This window comes from Gopherus evgoodei, chromosome 8, assembly GCF_007399415.2.
Source record: "Gopherus evgoodei ecotype Sinaloan lineage chromosome 8, rGopEvg1_v1.p, whole genome shotgun sequence".
Taxonomy (NCBI): domain Eukaryota; kingdom Metazoa; phylum Chordata; order Testudines; family Testudinidae; genus Gopherus; species Gopherus evgoodei.
In genome coordinates this window covers 89,107,105-89,129,745 of record NC_044329.1, presented here as the reverse complement: position 1 = coordinate 89,129,745, position 22,641 = coordinate 89,107,105, and the positions used below count along the sequence as shown (strand labels likewise).

At 40.6% G+C, this 22,641-nt stretch overlaps 1 protein-coding gene across 1 annotated transcript in view; it reads left to right on the top strand.

Annotated features, from left to right (window-relative positions):
* The first annotated feature begins 3,059 nt into the window (after positions 1-3,059).
* Positions 3,060-22,641, top strand: part of MSH4 (mutS homolog 4) — a 56,734-nt gene continuing 37,152 nt past the window's right edge. The window contains exons 1-2 of the mRNA XM_030573592.1: positions 3,060-3,237; positions 19,805-19,968. Of these exons, the coding sequence (XP_030429452.1) occupies positions 3,225-3,237; positions 19,805-19,968 (177 nt within the window). The 5' untranslated portion in view covers positions 3,060-3,224. The remainder of the gene's footprint in view (positions 3,238-19,804; positions 19,969-22,641) is intronic.

Sequence of the window (22,641 nt, the reverse complement as noted above, 5' to 3'; positions counted from 1 at the left end):
TGTTTTGTTTTTGAGTGCAGTTATGTAAGAAAATCTACATTTGTAAATCACGACAAAGACTGGACTATAATACTTGTGTGAAGTGAACTGAAAAATACTATTTTATCATTTTTACAGTGCAAATATTTATAATAAAAAATATACACTTTGATTTCAGTTACAACACAGAATACAATATATATGAAAAAACATCCAAAATATCTCATAAATTTCAATTGATTTTCTATTGTTTGAGTGCGATTAAAACTGCGATTAATCACAATTAATTTTATTAACCGCAATTAATTTTTTGAGTTAATCACGAGTTAACTGCAATTAATTGACACCTCTGATAATTTTGCAGTTGTGTTAAGCTACTTCCCGCTAATGCAGTTGAAAACTATACTCTTTTTGGCCATCAAGACAGGGCCATAAAAGCTATGATAAAACTCCCTGGCTTCAATGGTACAGGTTTTGGTCCTTGAGGCTGAACAAGGTGGAGCCCAGCATCTGTGTTGAGCCCCCACCCACCTCAATTAATTACTTTCATTTAGTATAACCTCTGGCACATAGTAAAGCTTGGAGTACTCCATATTCTGGAGCATACAAGAACACACAAAATAGGTTTGGACTTAGAGCCACACAAGCTGTATTGTGGGTTAGAGTGCTGACAGTTGAATATGTGGCGGCTTGCAGGTGTTCAGCAGGGGCAAGGCCCTGGTTTCAGCACCGGTCGGGAGGAGGGTTATGGTGTATACCAGGGGTTGGCAACCTTTCAGAAGTGCTCTGCCGAGTCTTCATTTATTCACTCTAATTTAAGATTTCGCATGCCAGTAATACACTTTAACGTTTTAGAAGGTCTCTTTCTATAAGTCTATATTATATAACTAAACTATTGTTGTATGTAAAGTAAATAAGGTTTTAAAAATATTTAAGAAGCTTCATTTAAAATTAAATTAAAATGCAGAGCCCCCCTGGACTGGTGGGCAGGACCTGGGCAGTCTGAGTGCCACTGAAAATCAGCTCGTGTGCCGCCTTCAGCACACATGCCATAGGTTGCCTACCCCTGATATATACCATTAAAGGGGAGGTGTATGGCCAGCCAAGTACCAGTGGCCAAAGTTGAAAGCAATAGTGCTGATATATATACATTGAGGATCATTAAAAAGTCAACATTTACCTAATATCTATTTGAGGTACTTCGCATATTTTCTTGTATGTGGAATGGGAATGTTGTGTTGGCTTGTGTGGTGGAGGTGTAGGAGCCCATGACACAGTCTGCTCTAGTGTTGTCTAAACTTCCCCTGGCTTCAATGTGCAAGATTATGTTAATAGATTAGGCCATTAGGGTCAAAGATTATTTAATGGAAACTGTTAAAGATCGTACAGAGGTACTTAGGGCTTTTGCCACTGGGACTTACTGGCCATCTTCCCCTCAGCAGGTGTTCTCCATTTATTATTAGGAAAATAACTAACATACTGCAGTGGGTAAGTGTTATGTTTTTTTATATTGTTACTTCAAGGCCCTAGCCTGTATGAGTAATACTGTGGGTGCCATTTAAAAAATCAACTGCCACTATACAGCAATTGGTATACTGCAGGAACAACTGTTTATAGGAAATATGGTTATTCCAGAGAGTAAGGACTAGTGAATGTCAAGTCTTTTAATGGTATTTCAGTCATAGTATTTTGTGATCAAATTTCTATTACATAAATGGTGGTGGTGTAAACTGTATTTTTGTGCCAACCATCTGGAGATAATTTCAAGAAATCCATTAGGCATTTAGCAATTTCTAAGTGCAATGTATTGTAGACCAATGTACCATATTTTCATAAAATATAGGATACAACAATGTTTTCTTTTACAGACCCTGTTATGTTAATGCGCTTTTTTTTTTTTTACATTTAATGCGGTCTTTGGATATGAGAAAACATATTCTTGCTTTATTTAACACAAGATGGATCAAAAATGTAAATCTAATTCAGATGGTTCTTACTTTCCTATACGTTGATTCATTTTATCTCAAGAGAACGATTTAAAAACCAGTTAAGATCTAAATAAACACAGATGGCCTGCTCTTTGTTACAAAGTTACACATCACTTTGAGCTGTGAAAAATTTTATGCCCTTTGTAATGTAGTTTAACTGAACTAAGCCCTTGTGTTGACTTCGCTAGGTCGATGAAAGAATTATCTTGGAGCAGTGGATTTACTATAGCAACCAAAGAACTCCTTTCTTGTTGTAGTGTCTATGCTGCGTCTGTGCTGTTGTAGTGTTTCTAATGTACTAAAATGAGAGCAGATTCTGAGGTAAATGCACCATCATAGAATTCACAGTGCAGATCTTCAAATTCATCAGTAAAATAGAAATTCCAGGAAGCACACCAGTTCTTAAATTTTAAATTGTATGACTTTGCGTTGAACCATATAGGCAGAAGAAGATAATTTAACTGAATGAGTTTTTGAATATGGTTCTTTCTCTTCATTTTTATTACCCTTTAAAATGTGTGTTCAGTATTAGGCAAATACATTCTTTTTATGACCCTTTTCAGACTTGGGAATTTTCCTAAGCACTTTGTGCAACTTCAGATATTATTATTGAAATTGACAGGCAACTGAAGGTAGAAAATCTGACAAATAGAGCAGCCCCTCTGTAGGCCTAGAAAGCCCTCAAATATGAAATTATGCATTGTATCTGGCTTTTTATCACATAATATTAGTATAATATCCTAAGCAGGGAATTTGCTGTCAGTATAAAGTAATGGCATTAAGGAGAAATTATCATATCAATATGAGTTGGTTTCCAAAATAGCATCTTACTGAAGTTTACTTTTTCTCTTTTTATACTTGGATTATATAAATATTAATATCAATTCAGCAAAGCTCCCCTGGGTTCTGTAACTGGATATATTAACCTTTCTCCATTAAGATGTCTTAACAGTCTTTTAACTATTTTTCCTTATTTATATTGCTTTTCAAACAAAACAATTCATGTCTGATTGTGTTAATTTTATTTTATGGCGTTTGTGTGACTTAAACAGCAAAGTGATCTATGCATTATCTTTTCAAGAGATGCTCTGTCTTTTTTTCATAGATTCATACTTTGGGACAAGAGTTCGTATGCAGAAAATGTTAGCACAATGAATTTTACAAGCCTCTTCTTCTGCAAGAGGACTAAATAGTGCTCTGGATAGGAAAAACACCCCTCTCTCTAGTAGATCAGGTTGTAGAAGCAGGACTCCTCTCATGGGATATTCAGGTAGAGTTGATATTTTTATAGGAGTAGCTCTCTTTAAATCTGTAGCCTTATTTTTTAAAATATATTTTAACAATTTAATGTTACATAGTAACATACTTAACATTAACTTTTATGTTCATGTATTTTTGGGGGGGTATTGCATTGTATAGGCTACCTAACATTGATGGATATGTACCTAAGAAAAATATTATTTTAGTTACTGATTAGCTAACTTTTTGCTTCCTTGCATTCTTTCTTCAAAATAATTGATATAAATTGGAACTCAAATATTCTCTCAATTATTCAGTTTTGGTGTAAGTATATGGACATGTTGGTGAGTCTATGGTAACTTTAACTAAGGTAACTTTACCTAAATTTGTACTCTATTTTTTTTATCTTGTCAGACAAACAACAAAATCAGCTTTGTCCCCATACTTTTAGGAAGAGTAATTTTTATTTTGCTAGTGCAAAGCTCTCATCCAGGCTCTAATCAGCTCCAGTATATATATAGTTATATCAGCTGTTCTGATATATTGTGAAAGTGACCACTTTAAAAGTTTTTGGTTTCAGTTTTGTGCAGCTTATGTTGTGAGCTCCTTCACTCTTGGAAAAGAAGAGTTGTTTAGAGGAATAATTTTTTAGAAATGGAAAGTTCATAACATGAAGAAGAAAGCCAGACTGAGCAGCAACATCTATGCTCTGAGCAGATGTAAGAAACAAATCATCATCTCCAAAGAACTCACCATTTATAATGCTCTGACCACCGCATACAACCCCAAATATGCTGAACAGCTCTTCAGAAGCACCTTAGAATACAGAGGGAACCATCTCCTGTACCTTACATACTCCAGAAGGGACTACTGCAAGCAGGAAATCATCACATACTCATATCTGTTGGAAGAAAAAAAATCGGGAAACCTATCTGGAGATCATGCAGGAAACCTAAAACAACTATCAGAAAAAACTGATAGGCATCCAACACAAAAATAAAGGTGGAACCAACTACAATAACTACACAACCACTAAAACACCACCTCTGGAAGAAACCATGACACTAGGACCCACCACATGGATGCTACACAACACCTCAACATCATCAGCTTGTGAAGATTACCCCTAATTGGAACTGAAGTATCTGCACTCTCCTAGGGACTGAACTTCTGCCCCACCACAGAACCTGATACCACACTAACATGTGAAGGAGTTAGCAGCAGAATTCTTCTAGTTCGTCTCAAGGAGTTATTTCACAACAAAGAGTATGGCAGTAGTATAACAAGGAGGCTGCTGGAATCAGAGTGCTGAACCAGGGCTGCTTAACATACACAAATTCAGTGCATGCTTATATGCTGGTTGGAAGCCTCCAGATGAGGGAGCTTCAGCAGCAGAGCATTTTGAGTCACTCACGGTTACAGGGCAAGCAGTGACATAACCCCTCACTGCCCTGGTTTGCGCTCCAGAACATGACAGCCCCTTGGACAGGGTTTCCATTAATATTAGATGTTGAGTCTTCTGATACTAAAATTACTCTTGGGGGAATTCTGTGTCACTACACACATGCAGAATTCATGTCCCCTGCAGATTTCTTGGCATCCTCTCAGAAAAATGACTTCTGACTGGGAAGTAAAGGGAAGCTTCAAGAGTGATCATGTACCCCTCCCCAGCAGCCTGGGTGTGTCTTTTCTGGCATCCGGAGCAGCCAGTGAAGAAGTAAATCACTGCAAGGTGGGGGGCGGGCCTGAGGATGCCCCAGCCGATGGCTCTTACTCTTTGCCGGGCTCAGCTACTAGTCCCAGATGGGCTGAAGGCAGGGGAGGACATGACTTCCTCTTCCCCTACAAGGAGCAGGCCAGACCTGTTCCCAGAAACCCACCCAGCTGCAGGAAGTTCTGCACCCTCCCCACTCCTACCCCCATCACTCCTCAGCTGCGGGGGAAGAGCTGCTCCCCCATCTGCCCAACCCCTATTTATCCAGACTCCCCATACCCAGGCCCCCTGAACCCAGACTCCCTCCTGAGACCCTGTTCCCTGGATCCAGACCCCCACCCCTCCATCCAGACCACACCCTGGCTGAGACCCCCACACTTGAACTCCCACTCTGATGAGCCCTCCCTCCCTGCACTGGACCACTCTGTCAGGCTCCCCGCACTTCGATCCCCAACCAGATGTACCCAGACTTTCACCCCACCAATCCCCCCACACCAAGACCCCCCTGCCAAGCCCCATTTCTCCACACCCAGAGCTCCCCTTGTTGAGCCCCAACCATTTGACCTGGATCCCTCTGCAGAGTCCCATTCCCTCTACATCCAAAACCCCGCAACGAGCCCCTCTGCAGAGCTGCCCACACCCAGATTGCACCACACAGAACTCTCTCAGCCCCTCCTGTATCCCTCCACACTAAGCCTGTTCACACTTCAATCCTGCCAGGCTGAACCTGCTTGCCCCATACCTAGATAGGAGGACAGCTTTGTCTCTATTGCTTGCTATTTTGGTGCACCTGGCATGGAGGGGCAGGGCCCTAGGGTGTTTTGGGGCAGGCCCAGCCCTTGTGCTGTGTCAGGGTTGGGTGCAGCCTCACTGCCAAGTCCATGTCCCGGGGAGGGGAGGAGGGGCTGCAAGGTGATCTCCCACTACCATGCAGCCAGTGGCCATGCTGGAACCCCCACATTTATTTATTGACAAATAAAATATGCAGAATTTTGAATAATTTTAAAATATTGTGCGCACAATTTTTACTTTTCTGGCGCAGAATTCCTTCAGGAGTAACATTTTAAAAGTAATTCTTTAGCAATCCAGTCTTGCAGATGCATTATGATAGACCAGGGATCGGCAACCTTTGGCACGCGGCCCTCCAGGGTAAGCACCCTGGTGGGCTGGGCCGGTTTGTTTACCTGTCCCGTCTGCAGGTTCGGCCGATCGCGGTGCCCACTGGCCACAGTTTGTCGCTCCAGGCCAATAGGGGCTGCGGGAAGAGGCGCAGGGCAAGGGATGTGCTGGCTGCTGCTTCCCTCCGGTGCTTACCCTGGCAGACTGCGTGCCAAAGATTGCCAATCCCTGTGAGAGACAACCTAGGCTTCACAGAAATATAGCCTGTTTCATAATGTGAGGAAACAGGATAAGCTGTTTGGGAGAAAATTAGTTTGTGAGAAATAAAGACAAAGCATTGTCAGAAAGGAGGAGTCGGCATACTTCTCAGGAAAGATAGATTTGTTTAACAAGGAGAAAAGTTAGGGACAGTATTTTTCTTTTTTATATAGAGTTAAACTCAAGAGAAATAGTAGAATTAGATTTTTTTGGAGTTAAATATATTTTATTTTTTGAAATAATATGCTTAGATTGTTTTGGGGTGTATATGGAGTTTATAAGTGTTGCCTTGTAAGTGAAAGTACTGGTGGATGGCTTTGCTTTTGTGAGCAAGACACCATTTTTGTGCTGTATGATTAAGGATCTGTGTCTCTCATGGAGGTTGCGGAAGTCACTGATTCTGTGACCTCCATGACTTCTGCAGGCAGCCAGTGTGGCTGATCCAGGGTCGCTCAAGCAGCTGACTCTAGGGCCAGCTGTTCAGGTTGCCCTGGGTCAGCCACACCAGCCACTGCTGGAGTGGCCCAAGGGACAGCCACACCAACCGCTGCTTGGGAGGCCCCCGGCAGCAGTCTCTGGGCAGGTGGCCGGATCAGGCACTGCTTGTGCCATCCCTGGCAGCTGGTGTTGTTGGCCCTGGGCATCCTGCCCTCATCAGCGGCAGCCCCCCCAGCATCCTCCCCTAGCAGCCCCGCCCCCCAAGATTTAGTCACAAGTATTTTTAGTAAAAGTCATGGACAGGTCACAGGCTGTAAATTTTTGTTTATTGCCCATGACCTGTCCATGACTTTTACTAAAAATACCCATGACTAAATCATAGCCTTATGTACGACTACATGCTCTTGGTAGAATCTATCTGGTTCAACTTATATGCCTACACGTTGCTTGCTTTCTTCTCTTCTTCAAGCATTTGTTTAAATCAGAAGAACACAAATTGTCCCATTTACAGTTTAAGCACAGACTTTTGGTTGTGACTTTGGAATTTTTATCTGAGGCTAGGGGATGGTTATAGAATAGCTTTTGTTATCCTTATTACTTAATGCCTGAGAGTTTACAGCCTCAATAGACAACATAGAGGTAAAGAGATCCTATTAAAAAAATGATCCATTTTTCCCCAAATCTGTATCAAGGTCGTATCACTTGGTTTCTCCAGTTTTGGTCGACAGTTCTTGGCTCATTGGAGGAGAGGAAACAATGAGAAATGAAAGAAAACTTGATCCCAAGCACAGATTGTCTGATTGCAGGTGCACAAATTTGTGTATTTATTTATTTCCACAGCATTTTCAAATTTGCTGCTTGCTTCTGACCTGCGGTGGCTTTCTTTGTTTTCATGGACGTGTTTCTCTCTGGTTCTTGGTATCAGAAGGAGTTGCTGAGATGCACAGTAGAGGGCACTGCAAAGTTATGTTATGGTTCCGAGAGATATAGAACACATGAACAGCTTTAGTTTTCCAGGAAGATTGCTTTAAGTCCTTTTGTATTGTCTTCACATTTAATGACAGAAATAGAATAGTTTACCTTTTTGTCATCCAGTGAAACCAAAAGGCAATAAAATATAAAGAGAATGTATTCTATCAAAATAAAAAGTACCTCCACTTGATATTAGTTTAAGGACATAATTTGAAAAGTTTCAGAGTAGCAGCTGTGTTAGTCTGTAAATATCTCCTGTCTGTGTGCTCTATTCTATGCATCCGAAGAAGTGAGCTGTAGCTCAGGAAAGCTCATGCTGAAATAAATTTGTTAGTCTCTAAGGTGCCACAAATACTCCTGTTCTTTTTGCATAATTTGAAAAGTAGCAAGCAATTGGCCTCAGGGAAGTGCCGGGTTTGAATGCCCTCATACTCAAAAAATGCATAACATCTGTCAAAACAGGGTTAAGTCTCACCAGAAACATTATTAAATGGTAAGGTTTAGAACTAAATTTTGCACAAATTAATTGGGAAAACAAAGTGCTTGACAAACAGAGATTGCTTCTGAAATGTGGAAAAATGACATAATAGCTATAGCACATGGGCAACTCAGAATTAAAAACATACAGTTAAAATTCAAAACATTGCCTGCATAAAATAACTATATTTGCTTCACTGGCACATGATTAAAAACAAACCTCCTGAGATATATCTTATGCTGTATCCTGAAATTTGTCATATATTCGCAAACAGAGGAAATTAATTTCATGAGCAAAGGCCCACAGCTCTGTATGCCTAAAACTGCTCCTAAAGAGTTTGGTCAGAAACTGATAGCAGTAGTGTGTCAGCTGATTTTGACTATCCTGACACAAAATACATTATTTATAATTTGTCTCCCAAGATAAGAAAAATTGTACTGCATCTGTTGATCACCTGAGGGAGTTTTCTGAGCAAGGAACTAATGCTCCCATACATGGTATGTGTATACATTCAACAATTACTGCTTGGTTTCCCTCTCTGAATGATTGATCCTGTGTAATAGGGAGTGCTCTAAATACCCATTGTGGTCCAAAGGAAGTGAGGGCACTTGACATCCTGCACATTTGAGCCCTGCATCCCCTTAATTTAATTTTAATTATTTGAACTCTTTCCCTTTTTCCAAATTAGAACTTGATCTGTGTCATGTAATTTAAAACAAAGAAAAAACAATTCTAATCTCTCCTCTGCCTTATACAGTAACACTGTTCTGCAGTTTTATGGATCTGTGGGATTCCTGTGAAAGAAATACTTTAAAATCTAATACCATGAATGCATAAAATTTCCTAATCTAAAGCTGTTTCTTTTTTCTCTCCATCTTTTACTTTTCCTTTTCTTCCTGTCCTCCTAGCTCCATTGTTAATTTCTTCTAATTACACTATTTATTCTTTCATTAATTCAAACTACCAGTGTCAGAAAATCTGTTAAGTCTGATACTCAGTAAAAATGCAGTGTACTTCAGACTTACTGTTTAGCTGTTGAGCTCCCCATACTCCAGAAAAAATGGTTAATTGGACTGTGTGAAACTACTACTATACTACTAGTACTATAATGTACTACAAGAAAGGAACCACCTCTCCAGCATATGTTGGAAACCTTTTGTTGTGTGTGCAATGATTATTTCAGAACAGAAGAAATTCAGGAGATTCTCTGGGTAAGAATTTTGGGGATCAGCTCATTAAGAGTAGAGGTCTATGCATGGGGCAACTTCATCCCTTGCCTTATTTGTGTGTTGCATTGTTTTCTCATAGTTTTGCAGCTTCTGTCCTGCTGGCTCCATCCTCTTCTGGCAATAACCTCAAATATTCTGTTCTTTTCAGATTTATAATACGCATTTTCTCCATCCAAATTGTATATGCATGATTATGACTAGAAGCTCTAAACTTCAAATTCCCTTACTTCTGCAACTTATTTTTTACTTTTTAAAAGGATTGCTTCTCAGGATTCCTTACAATAGAGCAGTTACCTTCAGGAAATTGGAAATGCTTTTTGTGACACATTTATGTCACAAGAGGGACAAATAGCTTTGAGGTCTACTTTACCAGTCTGGATTAAGAAATTTGTGATAGAGATATGCATCAGGAGAGGCAAGGAAGTAGCAGTCTCTTTCAAAGCTCATTGTCTCTCTCTTGGGCCAAGAGAGTGGAGGTGTCCTTTCTTAAAATATGCAAGGTGGTGTCCCAGTCCTTGACCCCAGAATTTACAGAACATTATAGGTTGGATATCTTAAGTTTTCAATAGGTGCAGTAGCCTTCCATTTGGGTGGGCCACTTCCTCTCTCATTGGATTCTGCTGGTATCTGTAAGACACTAATTCCTTTTTTTTTTTACATAAATTGTAGTAGGAAGTTGTAAATATCTGGACATATGTGCAAGTTAAAGGTTGGGTTTCACTCCTTTAAAATTTCTTCAAGTGCTTCATATAAATCCAGACCACCTCCTTTTCAAGTTGGCTCTGGTAAATTAAAGACTGTTGTGCCTTATTTTCTGCTAAATTAGCATATTTGAATAATTTCTACATTCTAAGTTTCATCTAAAGCATTGAGCTGGCAGGACAGGTATGTACAGTTGTCATAAACAGATAGCTAAGGGTTAATGTCTCTTTCACTTGAAAAAAAGTAACCTGAAACACCTGACCAGAGGACCAATCAGGAAACCAGACTTTTTCAGGTCTGGGTGGAGAGAAGTTTGTGTGTGAGTCCTTTGTTCTTGGTCTTCTGTCTGTCTCTCTCTCGGCTATGAGAGGATTTCTGTTTCCTGCTTTCTAATCTTCTGTTTCCCAGTTGTAAGTACAAATATAGTAAGGCAGTAAGGTTTCTATTGTTTTCTTTTGTATTTACCTTGGTATAGTTGCTGGAGTGTTTTGAATTGTATTCTTTTTGAATAAGGCTGTTTATTCATATTTCTTTTAAGCAATTGACCCTGTATTTGTCACCTTGATACAGAGAGACCATTTTTATGTATTTTTCTTTCTTTTTACATAAAGCTTTCTTTTTAAGACCTGTTGGAGTTTTTCTTTAGTGGGGAACTCCAGGGAATTGAGTCTGTGCTCACCAGGGAATTGGTGGGAGGAAGAAGTCAGGGGGAAATCTGTGTGTGTTAGATTTACCAGCCTGACTTTGCATTCCCTCTGGGTGAGAGGGGGAAGAGAGATTAGCTCTCCGTACTTCTGTTTTCCAAGGCTGGAAATGGCGAGGGTGGAATCCCTCTGTTTAGATTCACGGAGTTTGCTTCTGTGTATCTCTCCAGGAACACCTGGAGGGGGGAAGGGAAAAGGTTTATTTCCCTTTGTTGTGAGACTCAAGGGATTTGGGTCTTGGGCTCCCCAGGGAAGGTTTTTGGGGGGACCAGAGTGCCCCAAAACACTCTAATTTTTTGGGTGGTGGCAGCTTAACCAGGTCCAAGCTGGTAACTAAGCTTGGAGGTTTTCATGCTAACCCCCATATTTTGGACACTAAGGTCCAAATCTGGGACTAGGTTTATGATAACAGTGAGCTGGCAGTAGTCAAAAAATTAAATGTTCATTCTCTGTCTTCTGGTAAGAGAGGCACTGTACAGTGACGGAATAATTCAAACTGTGCGGGGGTGGGGAAGTAAGACATTTTACCTTTATGTAGGATAACAATAGTGAAATATGAGAATGAGGGTGAACAAGGCCAGAAGATGATGCTTGACTTTGCATAATTTATGAACCATCACTGAAGTGTGTCTTCTAGACGTGTGCATTTCTTTTTAAAGACATATTTTGGCAATTTTCCTTAAATGATGTGTCTCAGTGGTCTGAGCACATGATTTGGAATTACTAGACTCCCATGAACTTCAAGTCTGAATGCTGACGTAGAGGATTTAGCCATTCTTGGCTTCAGAGTTAGATTAAATGAGTATCATGTAGTTTTCTATGTGAAAATCTTTTGGATACAACATTCGGAACTGAGTCCCTGCATTTTCTGCATGCATTTTAAAGATTCCATTGCAGTTATTCACACCAGTGAAACCACCTCTTCACGGGCCTATCTTTGGCTCTTAAAGGCACTGAGCAACAGCAGCCCTTCCCTGCTCCAATAGGGCAAACTTCAAAACATACAAAGTCCCAGTGAAGGAGTGTTCTAGTAATCCAGGGCTGACCCACAGTGCCACACCTGGCCACAAGGCGGTGCACACGGTGGCCCATACCTTTACAGTCTCTCACCCAGTTACATCATGTTTGCATATTCATGCATCCTACTATCAACTACTCTGGTATATTGATATCTCAAATGCGCCATGTCATCAGTATTGTCCCTGCTAGGGTTGAGGAGACTTGCCAGCACCTTGGAATTTATTGAACTAAAAATGTCTGGTAGCAGTTGTCCAGCTAAATGTTCCCATTCCCATTCATTACAGGTACAGGTAGACAAATTAAAATCAGTTCAAATACAAGGACCCAAGGGTATATATCTATAGCTAGGCTCAGTGTGGACATTGGAGACTACAGGAGATAACACAAACTAAGGAAAGACACTAGATCTCAGATTCATTCTAATCAGTTCAAGATCAGTGGTCAATAAACTTTTCAACATGACCTGTTCTGATGAGAAGTCTGACCTGGCTTGCATAGTTAAGACCTGGTTTAATGACACATATAGTGCAATATAGGTCAAATTTACACCACTATATGGTCCAATTTACACAACCCCCACCACCCCCACCCAGGCTAGTCTATGTACCAGCTTTCAAACTTTTTCATCATGTGGATCACATCTGAACAGAGTATTTCATAGACTACTTCCTTTCTTATTTAGATTGTGAATGTGTGGAACACATCATCTCTTACTGATGATCAAATAATATCCTTGTGAGAACTACAGCACGTGTTATCTGAAAAGTACTGTTGGGAAATATTTTTAGTTGCTTTTAATGTGATTTAGTGACTGGAAATGACAAATAGTAGCTCAATGTGATCAATTAGCAACCCACTTGTAACCAACAAGTGCTCCATAGACTTTGACTGTGCTAGGTGAGAGGTGGAGCAACAAGGTTTTCAAACCTTAGATGAAGTGGAGATTGTCAGTAAGACAGACTTCTTCAAGTCTATGGGATACTACTGCCTACAGAACTTAAGTAAGTGGCACAAAATGAGATTGGAAACCAATTAGCTACAGCACAAAAAGATAATCTCTTTTTTATAGTCAGCAGAACTATTCTTGTTTGTTAACCAGTTTGTCAAGCTGTACTGTCTTCACTTCTGTCATCCTCAGAACCAGCGTTTCTTCCTGTGATTAGCTTTCTACCTAAGTACCACAGTGATGGTCCTTAGATACCAGGATAATATTGTATGGTGCTCAGGAGCGGAGCCAGGGTTTTTGGTGCCCTAGGCGCAGGGCCAGCTCGCCAGTCCCGTGGCTCCAGTGGACCTCCCGCAGGCGTTCCTGTGGACTGTCCGCTGGTCCTGCGGCTCCGGTGGACCTGCCGCAGGCGTGCCTGCGGATGCTCCACCGGAGCCGCGGGACCAGCGGACTGTCCGCAGGCACGCCTGTGGGAGGTCCACCGGAGCCGCCTGCCACCCTCCCAAATCCTGGTGCCCTAGGCGATCGCCTAGGTCGCCTAAATGGAAGCGCCAGCCCTGACGGTGCTTTAAAAATGACAAAGTTGCCTTGCAGATAAGATTGCTGGGATCTGGGACAAAGGCTCTGGGCCCCAAGAATTGGGGTTTATGCAAAAGGAGTGCAAATACATGTATCCTTCATAGAATTAAGATTGTTCATTCAGCTGGAAGTTTTCAAAGTTACTGCAGGATATCTGAGCCTATGACTCTGCTATCTATCTCTTATGGCTGGTGAAAGCAGTCATGAGAACCTGAACCCCCTGTTGACAGAGATTCTCAGCATCATCTTTGGTGATTGCAATGTAATAGCCACCCTGAAAAAGGCTTTGTCTAGCTAGTGCTCAAAAAAATCTCTTGACATGACTTTGCCAGTTCCTGTCCTGTCTAGTATCAAATCTGCTAGTTCTGAGGAAGGTTGTTAAGAAGTTTGAGAACAGCTCTTTCTAGCAGCAGCTCAAATTGACCAGCAACTTTGACTCGCACAATTGGATTTTGGCCCAGGACACAGCACTGGGACAAGGGTGGTCATAGGTTTGGATCTTTTTTTTTAGCAGTGGACAACAAACATCAGTGCTCATGTAACTAGATATGTCCACAACATTTGACACACTTGACTATGAGATGTGGTTCGTTGCCTGAGATATCTAGCAGGATGGACAAACTTTGCACTATGTTGGCTCCAAATCTTCCTCTCAGGCAGAAGAGGGAGTTGTGGTGGGCATCAGCTTCTCATTCACAAGGACACTCCCTTGTACAGTTCCAGGAGGCTCAGTTCCTTTCCCACATCCCCATTTGACACATGTTAAATCTCAGGGTAGGTTGTGAACTGCCACAGACTCCAGCTTCAGTAGTGTCCTGATGACTCCCAGCTCTGCATTTCCCTCATGTAAGACAGCTTTCCCACTTATGATCTGAATATTTATTGCTTCCACTCTGCTACAGCAATGCCTCATACTTTTGCTTGTTAAGATGTTCCAGATAGCATAACATGAAGCAATCCACCTTCTAATCAACATTGCACATCAAAAACACCGTGGTGCTCAGACACTACAATGGCACCTGGTTCAATAACTAATCCAATGTAAATTTCTGATCTTGATCGTTGAGGCTGTTTGTGGGCTGAGCTATGCTTCTCAGGAACATTGGCGTTGTGACTGCACCCCGAATGAAACTCACAAATGTAGCGGATTGTGGCTTCTTTCCAGTAGACCCACTGCTGTGGAACTCCCTTCTGAGAAAGAACATAAATCTTACCACCTTCAGAATAAAATATAACCCATTTATTTACATGAGGTTTCCCACAACAACTTCCTTGAAATTGAAAAATAAATGAAGATGATGGACGAGAGGAAAAAGTAAACATTGACATGAACATCTGCGTACATTCGCATCACAAAGCAAATGGGGGATATTAGACTTTCAGACCGCTAGATTTTTGAATTTTGGGTTGCATTCAGATAGTACTTGGTCATGTTATAAATCCCTAAATGGGGAGAGTATTTTTTTTTTAAAGTTTGCTTTAGTATCTGGACCAAAATGTCCCCTGCCACATACCGTGTTATATCATATTGCTCTGTATTAGTTGGCTAACACCATCCATCCCAGTGATGACTTCAGTTCAGAGCTAGTGTAAGGGCTTACTATGTGAAGTGCTGTGGGATCCTTCAGAATGAAATATACTATATCTGTAAAATAAGTAGCAATATTATTGTAACTTTTATTTAGCTTTTATTTTGAATTAGCTTTGATTTAAACTATTATACTGTACCCAAATCTAGCGATAAACTGATAGAAGGTTAATAGCGAAGTGGACAAAAGGGAGAACTGACAAGTTGATAAAGAGGTTGACAACTGTGATAGTGAGTTTGACTGATAAAAGAAAAAAGATTGATGAAGATGTTGCCTTCTAGAAGAGTATTTGATTAAAAAAATGAAAAAGATTGATGAGAACACTGCCTGGTACCACAAAGGCAGAGCAAGAAACTTTCTTTCTAGCAAAGAATCTAATGTATTGACTTTTTAACATTTTTGGGATTTGGCAGTAATTCACTTTCAGTTTCAAATTGTTTGATATCTCAGTAAATCTCTCTGTGCCATAAAAGCTACATACTGCGGAACTGCTGTAAATAAAGCTTGAATGTGATATATACCTTATGCAAGAATTTTTCTTAGCTTAATTTGGAGGTCTTTTACATTTCAGAATCATCTTCTAATTAATGACATATTTTCTGGACAATTGTTTTATAGTAGCTTCAAACAGGATTAGGGTCTGTCAAGAACTCTGGTTATTGGTCACAGTTTTCTTGTTTGCAATGTTGCAGCTGTATTGATCCCAGGATATTAGAGAGAGAAGGTGGGTAAAAGATATTACCTCACCCACAATTTTCTTGAAAAGAAGTCATTAGTAATTTCTCCACTAGCCTGTTCTTTGGAAATACATAACATTAACTGTGAAACAAATAATCCCAGACACTAAACAAAGCTATTTAAATGTGCTTATGATTTGCCATTTGTACCTTTTAATAAAGAATACTGTCTAAATGTAATATTCCTAGAATCAATTTGCCAAAGAATAGGTATACAAACTAAACTTCTCTGTGTCTCAGTTTAGTTAAGTGTCTTGTCTATGGTGCCCTGTAACCTACAGCAATATTTCTCAAATGATGGAGCCATGCCTTCAGGTGTGTTGCTGAGGGTTGCCTGCTGGCTAGCACTCCACTAGCTGAGAACAACCCACCCCTTGCCACCTAGCAGAATCCTATAGCTGTGAAGATCCAGCAGGAGCAAAGGGAGAGCAAGAAAGTAGCAGCTTTTTCCCCCAAATAATCCTCCCCCTTTTTGCTACTGCTGCTCCATCCCCAAACTCAATCACAGTGGAGATTCTCCCCCTTCCCAGTGTTCAGTTCTGAGGCAGGATAATACAGGACATCTAGAAGCTGTTGAACTGGCTTGATAGCCTCTTGAAGTAATGCTGTCTGAGAGCTGTGTGAGGGGGTATGGAAGGGTTGAGAGAGAAGGGAAGCACTTGCATCAGCCAGCATCTGACCAATCCCAAACCCAGGCGCTCCAAGCACCAACAGCTAGAGACCAAATCCCCCTTACTATTTCCAGCTCTACCTATCCAATAACAGCTCACTAGAATCCCCAAAAATCCTTGAGAATTTTTGCCATTTACCCAATCCCACAGTCCTTTTGGGTGGACCACTTAAAAAAACCTGATGGGGTGGTGTCACATTCTCTGGTACAATCCAGACCAGTGAGGAGTCGTGTCACTGCCTGCTCTGTCCTCCTGGGTGCCTCACAATGCTTTACTGCTGTAGCTCCCAACCTGGCCCAGCACAACCAGGCTACCAGCATAAAGGTCATATCCTAAGTGTATGTGTATAGCTGAAGCTCTGACCCTAGCAGCTTGCCAGCAATGCACCAGTCACACACTGGCTTCCACAAGCCTTGTTTACTACTTGCAAGGTGACCCCAACACACTCTCAGTCCCAGATTTTCCCAAAAACGTGTGTTCTGCAATGACCAGCCCTCTCCTGGGTAGTTCAGATATTAAGGTACAGTGCCCCTGTAAGAAATCAATATTCAATAGTTTGTTACTTTAGATGGCGTTACCAAACAGTTCAGTTTAAACACGGCACTAGATTGGTTTAGATTAAAAACAAAACAAGTTTATTAACAAAAGAAGATAGGATTTTAAGTGAATTCAGGTATAAGAGATAGCAGTTAGAAATGGTTACAAACAAATAAAAGTGAAAACATGCATCTAGAAGTCTAAAACTTAATCTATCAAGGTTTGGTTCAAGGTTTTGTTTAAGATGGCCTTCTCACCCATGGTTTTCCAGCAAAATCATGAATTACCTTTTACTTCATCAGGATCTCTCCCAAAGGCCCAAAGGTTCTGGTGCCTTTATCTTAGGTGAAAGAGAATGTCAGGTTCTCTACCCCTTTTTTACAGTCCAGTGAACCTTTTAAATGGATTCTTCTGAGGGTTACCCTTCAGAGTAAAGTTCATTCAAGCAGTAAGAAAAGCAGCATGGAGTCTGGTGGCGAAGGAGGCTCCGTGCCCCTACTTGTGTTGTTAAAATGCAGATTGTTCTGTTTCCTGCCATCTCTTCCCCCTGCTGTCTTAAAGATTCTGTCTACTACTTATATGGAAATTGAGGCAAACATGCATTCCTTTGTTTAGGATGGACCTGTGTAACAATTTTTGCCTAGGCAGGGCTGTTTGGTTTTGAACATGTGCTAATGACATCATATGGGAGAATTCATAACTTTCATATAATGTTGCTATATACATATCACCATGATATTATTCACCAGTAATTTGTTTTCAAATATGTTACAAGGCATATTTTTTACAAAGATGATTACAATAGTGTGCAGACTGTGAATACATGGGATGCTTTTGGTCAGGTGGCTATAATGGTTCTGAGTGGAAATAGGTTGAGAACCTCTGGTCTACATGTCATAAACAGATAGCTAAGGGTTAATGTCTCTTTCACCTGAAGCACCTGACCAGAGGACCAATCAGGAAACCGGATTTTTTCAACTTTGGGTGGAGGGAAGTTTGTGTCTAAGTCTTTGTTTTCTGGCTGCCTGCTTTCTCTGAGCTTTGGAGAAGTAGTTCTGTTTTCTAATCTTCTGTTTCTAAGTGTAAGGACAAAGAGATCAGATAGTAAGTTATATGGTTTCTTTTCTTTGGTATTTGCATGAATATAAGTGCTGGAGTGCTTTGATTTGTATTCTTTTTGAATAAGGCTGTTTATTCAATATTCTTTTAAGCAATCGACCCTGTGTTGTGTCACCTTAATACAGAGAGAACATTTGTATGTATTTTTTCTTTCTTTTTATATAAAGCTTTCTTTTAAGACCTGTTGGAGTTTTTCTTTACTTCAGGGAAATTGAGTCTGTACTCACCAGGGAATTGGTGGGAGGAAGAAATCAGGGGAGATCTGTGTGTGTTGAATTGGCTAGCCTGATTTTGCATTCCCTCTGGGTGAAGAGGAAAGTACTTTTTGTTCCAGGACTGGGAACAGAGAGGGGGAGTCACTCTGTTTGGATTCACAGAGCTTGTGTCTGTGTATCTCTCCAGGAGCACCTGGAGGGGGGAAGGGAAAAAGGATTATTTCCCTTTGTTGTGAGACTCAAGGGATTTGGGTCTTGGGGTCCCCAGGGAAGGTTTTTCAGGGGGACCAGAGTGCCCCAAAACACTCTAATTTTTTGGGTGGTGGCAGCAAGTACCAGGTCCAAGCTGGTAGCTAAGCTTGGAGGTTTTCATGCTAACCCCCATATTTTGGACGCTAAGGTCCAAATCTGGGACTAGGTTATTACACTACAGGATTAGGCTTCAGTGTGGAAGTCAGGAGACCTGTATTCTAAACCAAGTCCTGACATCGATTTGCTTGCAGTCTGATACTGGGCAAATCACTTCTTTAAGCCCCAGTTTCTTTAGTGGGAAGATGGAGATAATGATGTTAATCTCCTGTGATGTTTTGAGGTGTAGTCAAGTCATATTTGTGAAGTTCTATATAAGTGGAAAGAAGAGTAAGTCCTCAGCAGATGTAGGAATAGGATAGGCTTTTCTGACTTTTTAGCGCTGTGCTTATCTCTCTAAACCATGTGTCATCTGGAACACCACTCCTACTTCCACAAAACTCCTATATGCTTTTGGAGGTTTGCTCCTGTTGGAGTTTGTAAAGCACTTATATGTGCTGTGCATATATATGGAACTCTGTGCAGTTCCTGATGTACATATTAACCATATTCACTAATTGATTCCTTACCAACTCCAAGAGATCAAAACATGGAATTTCTAAGCCAGATTGCTTAGGAAAATTTCACCAAAGTGAAACCTACATCATTTGTCTCAAATGCATTGTTTGATTTTCCTCAAACATCAGAAAATATCTCTCTTAGCATAAGATCAGATATGAAATTTCAGAAAGGATGGCTTAGTATTTTACAAAGTTAGGGACACCTCATCAGAACTACACTTTTAATGGAAAACTACCTTCAATTTTAGTGTCTCTCTCCATATTTTAATTTGTCTAAATTTGACCAGCAATAATAGCTGCCCTCAGTTTTGTATTTAAAATTACAAATGCTTAATGATCGTAATAGCCCTTCTATTCTTTACCTGTTTTTCATAATGCAGAAATAGTGCTCCTGCACTGTATTTTCTACACATATTTGCACCTTTAAAAATGTCATTCTTCGTGTTCATCCCCTATTTGTGTACATGTGCTCTGTTCTTATTTTTTCACATATATATGTGGTGTTCAAATAATTGATAATATGGTTCATTCTCTGCATAATACATCAAATGTAGAATCCAGCAACTTGTACTTTGAATTTTTAAGTAAATTTGGACAATTGCTAGACTTTTGCTTCTTTGTGAGTGGGGGATATAAGAACATACATTGTTCACTCTATCATGAACTGGGTGATAACTATAAATGTATACTACTGTTTTACAGTTACATCCTCATCTGCTGTCTCTGCTCATTTGGTTGCATCCGTTATTGTAGCTGTAGTAGAAGGGAGAGGACTTGCCAGAGGTGAAGTAGGAATGGCTAGTATTGACTTAAAAAACCCTGAAGTGGTATTATCCCAATTTGCGGACAATACAACCTATGCTAAGGTAATTTGGAATACTTTTGGTTGCTGTATATGGTTGTATTTTACATAATGTTGAAGATTATTATAGATGTCCTTTTTTTGTCAGAAGTTTTTATAAATAATAGCAGGAAATCCCTGACTGACAGCTGCAGTTTGTTCATACCAAGAGTAATAAAAAAATAAAGTAGCATTGTTAATGTGAAGAGTAACATCATTTATGCTGGCTTTTTTGTGCATTGGATACTCATTTTTGAAGCTGTCTCTCTTAAAAGAGTCTATCAACTCATGATAGCAAGTAAGTTTTCTCTTCAGCAATAGTGTATTTATTTGTGTCTGGATTCTTTCTCCTCCCTTTTCCCACTCTCCTTTGGGGTTCCACTATGACCCTGTCCTTGGCCTTGATCCTCAAAGTTACCTTTCTAATTTTGACTTGTCTCCATCCATGCAATCCTGTATTTCCATCTCTCTCTCAATCTGACATCCCCTCTTAATTGTCTCCATCTTAGAATTAACATGATAAAAAATGGAAATCCTTTCAAGACCTTCCTGCATTTTCCTTGACTGTTGACATCACTGTCTTACCTGTCACTCAAACATAACCTGACTTGTCTTTGATTCTTTCCTCTCCCATGCTCCCACATCAAGCTCTGTCCAACTCCTGCTGTGTTTTGTGCTAATGTTTTTAAAATCTGCCCTTTTTCATTCTGTACACACTGCAAAAACTTGTTCCTCATTATCTCACATATTGATTGCTGTAACCTCCTTTTTGCTGGCTTCTCTGACAGCACATTCACCCTTCAGTCCATACAAAACGTATGTGTTAAGATCATCTCCCTTTACCTGTCACTCTGATTTTACCCTTCCATCAACTTACCATTTTCTGGCCCCATTGTCTTCAATGCCCTTTACTACAATGCCCCTCTGTTATCCATACTTGTCTCTTATTGGGTTGTGACCTCTGCTTTGCCAATGATATTGCTTCAACCATTGTTGCACTCTTCCATGCCACCCCTTATGCATGGAACACCATCCCTGAATTAATATTTTAAGGCCACTATCTTCTCCTATAAGTCCCTCCTTAAGACTTATTTTTGCTGTAATGCCACCAAAAAACTAAGCAGCTAATGATGGATAGGTTAGGCAGCCACAGCCCAAACAAAAATATTTTAGATGGTTCTGAACTATTGAGTCTATGTAGTTTCATTAATTTATTATAGTTACTCCCATTCCCCCTACCATCTCCCTTCAGTTGTTTGTCACACTGGTTAAATTTTGTCTTAGACTGTAAGAGATTTTAGACAGGGATTATGTCTTTCTATTTTTTTGTACAGCACTTTATCACCTATATACTGGAGCCCAAATCCTAATTTGGGGCCTTTGGGCATTATTGCAAATAATACAAATAGAAACAATACATAATAATTGATCTTGTTAGGTATATGTAGATGTTAATCCTTTCCTAGATAAGAAACTAGCAGCAAAATTCTGTTGTACTTTAAATAAAAGTTAGGCTCCTGACCAGGCAGCACAGACTTTTGGCTCAAGACAGGGGACATCCGTCCTCTCCTCTTTCACCTTCACCCAGAACTAGCCCCTCTCCCCAGAGGAAGCAGACAGTTCTTTTTACCTTGTTTGTTGTGCCCTGCTTGACTTTCTCCTCCTGATCCTTCTAGCTGCTTGAGGACCAATTCTTGTTGGTTCTGCCAACTGCTGAACCTGGTGGACTCTCTTGGCAGCCAATGAAGTATCTAAACTCACTGCTCTTTTCCACCAGAAGGAAACCTGCTTGGGGCAGGATTAGCCAAGGTGGGAGGGCGTCAAACACATGGTACACCCTGTCACAATGAATATCTCATTGAAAAGGAAAAGCTAGTTTAAATATGTATCTTTTGAGCCACCAAAACAGAGAAATAATGCAGGTTAGACTGTAGCATGAACATGTATGCATAAGTTACAAGGTCTAAAATATGACCTAATCCAAAGAGCCTTATACAGTCCAAGTGAGTCTGCAGCTCATGACTTTCAGGAACACCATGAATTTCTGCAGCTGCAAACCCAGAAAGTTACTTCTGATTGAAAAGGTACTTCCTCAGGGTATGTCTACACTACGGAATTATTCCGATTTTACAGAAACCGGTTTTTTAAAACAGATTGTATAAAGTCGCGTGCATGCGGCCACACTAAGCACATTAATTCGGTGGTGTGTCCATGTACCGAGGCTAGCGTCGCTTTCCGGAGTGTTGCACTGTGAGTAGCGATCCCATAGTTCCCGCTGTCTCCTTCGCCCATTGGAATTCTGGGTTGAGATCCCAATGCAAAAACAGTGTCATGGGTAATTCTGGGTGAATATCGTCACTCAATCCTTCCTCCATGAAAGCAACGGCAGACAATCATTTCGTGCCCTTTTCCCCTGGATTGCCCTGGCAGACGCCATAGCATGGCAACCATGGAGCCTGTTTAGCCTTTCGTCACTGTCACCGTATGTGTACAGGATGCCGCTGACAGAGGCGGTACTGCAGTGCTACACAGCAGCATTCATTTGCCTTTGCAAGGGAGCAGAGATGGTTACCAGCTATAGTACTGTCTGCAATTGGAAATTGGCAATGAGATGACGGTTATCAGTCATTTTGCACCATTTGCAATTGGAAATTGGCGATGACGGTTATCAATCCTTTTGTACCATCTGCTGCTGTCA